Source organism: Nanorana parkeri, unplaced genomic scaffold, assembly GCF_000935625.1.
Source record: "Nanorana parkeri isolate BGI_ZX_2015 unplaced genomic scaffold, ASM93562v1 scaffold1028, whole genome shotgun sequence".
Classification (NCBI taxonomy): domain Eukaryota; kingdom Metazoa; phylum Chordata; class Amphibia; order Anura; family Dicroglossidae; genus Nanorana; species Nanorana parkeri.
Genome location: NW_017307296.1, coordinates 583,901 through 591,303, shown reverse-complemented (window position 1 = coordinate 591,303; position 7,403 = coordinate 583,901). Strand labels below are relative to the sequence as shown.

At 42.4% G+C, this 7,403-nt stretch overlaps 1 protein-coding gene across 1 annotated transcript in view; it reads left to right on the top strand.

Moving 5' to 3' along the window:
- Positions 1-5,182, top strand: part of DEPDC1 (DEP domain containing 1) — a 13,974-nt gene extending 8,792 nt beyond the window's left edge. The window contains exons 9-12 of the mRNA XM_018567312.1: positions 1,676-1,848; positions 2,108-2,284; positions 3,716-3,880; positions 5,042-5,182. Coding sequence (XP_018422814.1) covers positions 1,676-1,848; positions 2,108-2,284; positions 3,716-3,880; positions 5,042-5,182 — 656 coding nt within the window. The remainder of the gene's footprint in view (positions 1-1,675; positions 1,849-2,107; positions 2,285-3,715; positions 3,881-5,041) is intronic.
- The last annotated feature ends 2,221 nt before the right edge of the window (positions 5,183-7,403 follow it).

Sequence of the window (7,403 nt, the reverse complement as noted above, 5' to 3'; positions counted from 1 at the left end):
TTTCCCCCCCCCCCCCCCCCCCCCCCCCCCTTGTGTAATCTGCGGCTTCTCACGTCACAAATGGATAAAACTGCAATTAATATATAGAATTCAGTCTCCTGTTTTGCTTAATTTACAGTTTCAGTACCATTAAAAAAAAAAAGTCCTATTGTTATAGACTTGTTTTTAATGGCACAAGGAAAATTTTGCGTGATTTACATGTTTTATCTTTCATGAGGGGACCACCCAACCTAAAATGTACGATTTTATATCTTGCAACATTCAGAACCGTTTGTAAAAGTCTGAGTATTTGGTCTCTTCTAAGCGGAGGGGATAATTGTAGATTTGAGTAGTCGGTCCCGTGTGGGTGCCAGCAGGTATCTTTCTCATTTTATTTGACAGGTTGCATTGTTAGTCATGGCATTGGCATATGGTCCGATCCTAATATCTTGCTTCCACAGGTTCCATGTAGGCATTCCATTGACAGCTGTAGATAATAAATTTGACTTCCAAAAAAAAAAAACACGTAATTGGCATATTGGGGTTTGGTTTGCGCATGAGTAACTGATTTAAAATGATTAATGGATGATAATTAGAAACTTAGCTCTTAACCTAGTCTGTTATAGCCTAGTGGAACCCACTATAGTACCTGTATACAGTAATTGCAGCTAAAAGAAAATGGCAGAATACAGTAAGTGCTGCAGCAAAGATTAAAACGCCTTGTGCCGACAACATCTTGCAGAGTCAGAACGCCTTAATGGATGAAAAGCGTTGTTGATTGGAACTTTGGCTGCTGCTTATGTGTGAGAGCGGCGGTCTCACAGGGTGTTTTAAAAGTGTATTCCCACTTTTTGCAGTCAAATTTTGAGAAAACCCTTCTGTTGTGCATTCCTATTCACACTGAAATTTTATTTTTGTAAATGTCTTGCCTTTTTAGATGTTTTGTTGCAGCAGGCAATATGGCTGATTTCTAGTTTTATCAGCACCTTCACAGTGATCTGTCCTTGTAGAAAGCCTTAGGACTGAATTTTTGTGCATTGCATTTCTCTCATTTAACCTCATTAACATACAATGGAGAAGCCAGGGTTGTAATCCTTTACACCCTCCAAACATTACAAAGAATGAAAAGCAAGTAGAAATGTTAACCTTCAAGAATCCCTAACCCGAGTAAAAGCAATTCAAACTGCAAAATGTGAATGGGAACATCTATCAAATATATAAAATAGGTGTTCACACCGTTTGGGTGCGAAGTGGAAATACACTTCAACTCGGCAGCTAAAACAAAACCCTAAGACAGCAGGTTTATTGCTGTATATGCAATCTGATTCATTCTAGTAATATACAGGGTTGAATTTGGGTGCAAAAGTGTATCTAAGCCCAGGAACAACAATGTAATGCAGCTTACCAGTCCTGGATCTGGTGATTTTTGTGTTTCTTTTCATTTCTGAGGCTACCAGTCCCGTGATATTGATCACAATCCCATGTAAACCTACAAAAAAAAAAATGTGCAGATTCCCCGTAAGCAGAAATTTGTGTATATGTTGTTTTAGGTTCGGTGGTTCTCCAGTGATGTTTTGTCTGTGTACGCAGTAAATGGCTATCCGAAATCATTTGGCACTTTTCTATAATGGTCTTGGGCTGCCGATTCTTGCGTTAGCCGGCCACGTAACCTTTTCTGTGATCTCTGTATCCTCAGGCTTGCTGCAGCCTCACCTGGAGAGAGTGGCTAGAGATGCCCTGCAGCTGTGCTGCCTTCTGCTCCCACCTCCAAACCGCAGGAAGCTACAGCTGCTGATGAGGATGATCTCCCGCATGAGCCAGAACGTGGATATGCCGCGACTGCACGATGCCATGGGCACCAGATCTCTGGTGAGAAAGCAGTTTAATCACAAGCATTGCTAGGTCAGATGTTGGTTGCTGCACAGCGTGGCCTGTATGCTGTTTGTTGGCTCCCTTTTTGTAGCCGTGTCTGTAAGCCTTGGACAATAAATTGTACACAAGCACATTTTCTTCACTGATCTGTATATTTGCAGATGGCATTTGTATTGCTATAATTTGTATAGAACTTGGTCTTTGATCTTTCTGGAGCTGAAGGCTTTCATAATTTTGTGGTATCCTGTCCTTCCAGATGATCCAGACTTTCTCCCGATGTGTACTGTGCTGTGCTGAGGAGGTGGATCTGGATGAATTACTTGCTACCAGACTGGTCTCCTTCCTCATGGACCATCACCAAGAGGTCCTGCAAGTGCCCTGCTATCTGCAGACGGCCGTGCAGGATCATGTTCAGTACCTCCAGAGACCTCGTGTAGGTGATCATTTTGGAAACCGTTGTTCAGAAGACTTTTGGTTTTTCCTGGGGTGTAAAGTGCTTCAGTATGTCCGTCCTTATGAGGAATTAGAGCTTTAGAGTTCCACCCAACCTGCATATTACATGAAATATATGTGGGGTCATCTCCTCACTGGTCATGGCAGATACTTCCAAATGGGACTCCCCCCAACTTTTCTTTCCTCCCTTTAACCTGACAGGGTTATATTATTGAGAATGCAAGAGGCAGAGTTGGAATAGACCGGGAAACCTTGTAACTGGTGCACCAATAAGATATAGGATTCCAACTAGAATCAAAATACCGTATTTGCCAGCGTATAAGGTGACTGGGTGTATAAGACCCCCCCCCCCCCCTAAATTTCCACTTAAAACATAGGTTTTGGGCTATACTCGTCATATAAGACTACCCTTCTTCCGTGGCAACACCATTTTAAAAACATCATGGATGGATGTGCGGTTATACTGTATGTACGGTAGCTTCTGCTACATACAGTGTACCGCGCTGAGCCAATCACGGCGAGCAATGTATTCTATTAATGAATACAAAGCTTGCTTGGATTGGCAGAGGTTGTGTACATCGCTCGCTGTGATTGGCTCAGCTACTGTATGTAGCCAAAGCTACCGTACATACAGTATTACCGCACATCCAGCGGGCTGACAGATTAGGGATGTTCGTTTTGGGCCAGCTTGGCCTAAAAGGAACTGAAGGTATACATTGTATACCCCGCGTATAAGACGACCACCGATTTTTTGTAGTATAAAAAGTAGTCTTATACGCCAGCAAATACAGTACCACCTTAGCACGCATTGAATAAGCTTTATACTTGGGAGTAAGCTGGGTGTACACTGTTATATTTTTTTTTTTTGTTCAGCCCGCAGGTTAAACGAAAAAAATATAGGATTCCCCCATTCATGCTAAACACATGGATGAACAAATCTCCCGCTCTGTGCTATGAATTCTGACAGCGGCAGGGGTGGATGGTCAGCTGTTGTCATTCACCCCTGATCAAAGAATGCCAGACAGAAGGGTGGTGACAGGGCTGCGAACCAGCGATTGTCATCTGGTTCATCAAGAACCAGCTTGGATCGATACATTGTATAGCCAGCTTTACATTTAATATGTGGACTTGTTCACCATAGATGTACGATATGCAGAAACCTCTTTTGATGAATTCAGCAGCCAAAGACAAATCCTGATTGGTTGGTTTGAGTGCCCGCTTTCCTCATTCGTTGCTTTGTTTTCATACATTCCAACTCATTGCTTTTGGGCTCTCTGAATAGTGTAGCACCATGTGTATGATGTGGCCAATGAAGTATTTATGTGGTTGTCCTTCCACAGCCCCATGTTGTCCTATTCTGTACATTTTGTAGGAATCTTCCTTTTTAATAATGGTGTTTTTGTTTGTGTAGGTGAAGGGCCAGCCTCCAGGCTTTTATTTCTGTAAGCAGATAAGCGCTCAGGAATTTGAGGCGCAGAAATTGGTGACGTCACAGGCTGCTATTATGGAGCTGCTGGAGAGTATTGTGAGGGACAAAAACCTCTCTGTGAAGGACAAGAAGAAGAAGCTAAAACAGGTCAGACCTTCTCTACCCAGCTAAGTGACTGTCACTCCCAGGTTTACTTGGTAAAGCAGAGCGGGAGAAGAGTGAAGCTGGCCATATACAGTTGAATTTCCCCCACGAGCCTGAACAAAAGAAATCACTTGAATTCCCCCATCCACACTAAAACAAATGAATGGAGGAATTTTGTTGTTTGGGGAGCCAACCAGGTCATCCATAGCACATTTTTTGACCAATTCTACAGGAATCGGCCAAAATTCAAGCCGTGTATGGCTAGAATTAGTTTCTTTCGGATTTTCAATGTCTGTGTCCTAACAGCAGATTTTCCTCCTCCCTTCCTGCCCCTGTGACATCAAGACAAAAAAATTAGGGGAACAGGTGTCAAGGGCAGACACGGCAATAAAAACTGGACCATAGTCTCAACCGTTCCCCATTCTCTCCTGAAAAGAGAATGCACTTTAGTGTTCATGTTGGAGAGATTTCCTATAGTCTCCGGGTTTGTCTGTGACACACTGTCATCCGTACAGGAAGTGCAGAGAAATATCCCCAAAGGGGAACCAGGATCACACCGGCACACCGGAAGAATCGGTCAAATTAATATGTTATTGACGCATGTTGTCACAATGAAAACAAGGTTCCGGGGCCAAGCAGGGTCCTCTTCATCAGTCTCGGTATGACCACATGTCCATACTGAACCTGATAAAGGGGACCCTGTGTGGCCCTGAAACGTCGCTTTCATTGTGACAGAACGTGTCAGTAAAAGGTGTTTGTCTTGTTCTTCTGGTGTGCTGGTGACTTCCTGGTTCATTGATCTTCTTTTTTTTTTCAGCACCATCTGCAGTTTTTTCAGCACCCACTTTCAAGGGTTTCCGCTAAGGAGTGTGGTGGGATACCTATTCGTTGTGCCCCCTCTGGGGATATCTAAATCACTCAGAATTGCTAACCCTTGCTTGCTGTAACCTAAACCGTGGATGGGGGAAAGGAGGTTGGAGTGTGTATGTAGCTTTTTCTTTTAAGTTGCAGCATATCAATCCTACTCAGCCTGGGGCAGAAGGGGACTGTTGGGGTTGATGGGGGTCTGGTTGCTTGTGGATATATTAAGTGTTCAGTTTTATGTATGTATGAATGAATCCCACATAAACGGCTAATTCTTATGTAAATGTGGTTTCCCTACAGTTCCAGAAAGAATATCCTGAAATATACAAGAGCCGATTTCCGACCACCGAAAGCGAAGCCAAACTGTTCGGAGACAAGCCAACTATTAAGCAGCCGATGTTGGTCCTGAGAAGACCAAAGTTCCGCAACTTAAGATATTGACTAGAAGAATCGCATAAGTAGGACAGTCTCCACCTCTTTGTATGGAAAGCCATTGATCATAAAAATACTGTATATTCTCTATACCCTTCAGAGAAGACACCTGGATGAGAACCTTTCACACATCTATTCAGACCATTATTTTGTCGGGTTTTTTTTTTTGTTTCTAAATTTATATCCTCCTCCTGAAAGTGCTACTTCCCAGGCTGTCTCTGGCTTTTTGGAAATCTGTCCCTAATAAACCAGTATATTAGATATAAAATATTGGTGGCTGAACACCTACCAGAAGGCAGATAGTCTACAGGAGCCAATGGTACTGGAGACATGGAGAGTTTCTTAAAGTAGACTTGGGTCAGCTTGCTTTACTTACTGGAGGTTGGCCCCATGTCTATAGCGCAGACACCTCCAGTTCGCAGCATGCATGATCTTCTCTTCAGAGCTGATCATCCTGGGCACACTGTTCAACCGCAGCTTTCAGAGTGGCCCACCTTCTACTGGCCCTCATACCTTCCTATTGACCATTTATACCACCCATTGTATTTGCTGATCAATAGGCAGTAGCACCTGACTGAAGGAATTCTGTGTGCTGGCCCTCATACCTTCCCATTGGCCATTTAGACCACCCATTGTATTTTGGAGGTCAATAGGAAGTTGCAGGGGACTGGAGGAGTTGGGCTACGTATAAACCACAGAAGCTATAGTAGACATTTGCAATAATGAGTGCCCAGAATTTTGGGGATAGATCTGGGGCCACCTTCTAAGCTTTATGTGACCCGGCAGGTTTATTTTAGAAGAAATGTAATATTGAGCTGTTTGTTGTCTGATGGGAAAGACCACAGTGACCTCTACAACATGGATCACACGTCAGAATCCCTAAACTTTTTATATATTTGAGATGTACAAAGTACCACATTGTTGGGTAAGCACCTGCTAGAACACAGGCAAGGGCCAATGATGTAGGATTCCCTTTTAAAAAAAAAAGAAAAAAATGTTCAGATCTTTAAATTCCTTTGCACTAGTTTTTCAAAAGTAGAATGTTCTTGAGGCGCAAGTATAATGCAAATGAATATGACGTGGCAGGTAAGTTAAGACGGCCATATGATCTGGAGGAAACTTGTACAGATCAATGAGCACCTCCCAATATGCTAGTTACCAGGTTGTCATGCTGATCAATGGCTTCCATACTCTAAGTCACTGACCCCTCATGATTTGCTTAGATCTATGGTGGGGTCAATAACTAAAACTATGATGATCAGAGAGGCAGCCAGGTGGCTCAATTTCAATATGTTTTGAATTGGGGAGACTGTTCAAATATTTTAATTTTTTTTATCCCTTCCAGATAAAATATTGAACTGACATCATTTCTGTTTACATATTTGCATTGTGTTTTTTGTGTTCGTGTATTTCGTTTGTTTTCCTTCTAAATGAAACATTGAACTGACATAATTGCTGTTTACATATCACCATTTTGCCATTTTATTGTCTTGTGTGTTCATATTTTTCCTCCAAGTTGAAATGAAGTATGTTCAACGCTTTGCCAAAGAGTTATTTGTTTGTAATGTCTGCAGTCTTTTTTTCCTCCTTCAGATAATTCAAGTGACACTAAACTCAGGAGTTATATCATAAAAATACAATCGAGTGCCTTATCTATTAATAAAAATGTATCTTATTTGTGTATCACTCGGCGGTAGATCCTCCAATCATCTCTGAATTGGTGCTGGCACTGTCCTTCCTTCTGGAGGGGGGCTACTTTTGTTCCCCATGGTCCCTGTGTGTGTTGTAAAGTAGTCACCGCTCCAAGCTCGCTCCTGTGATGGACTACAATCTCACATTATGTTTACTAATTTCTATTGAGATTGTAGACCATCACGGGAGCGAGCTTGGAGCGGTGACTACTTTACAACACACAGGGACCATGGGGACTCCAGAAGGAAGGACAGTGTCAGCACCAATTCAGAGATGATTGGAGGATCTACAGCCGTGTGATACACAAATAAGATACAATTGTTAATAGTTAAGGCTTTTGAATGCATTTTTAAGGTTGAACTCCTGACTTTAGAGTCACTTTAAGGCTTTATTTACACTGATGCAATAGAGGCAAGCTACATTTTTTGACTTTTGTTTGGGGGGTTTTTTCTGCATTTTACAATCTTGTCACATGACCATCTCGGGAAGATGCAGAAGCAGGAATGTTTAAATGTACTGGAGCACACCGTAGTGAATG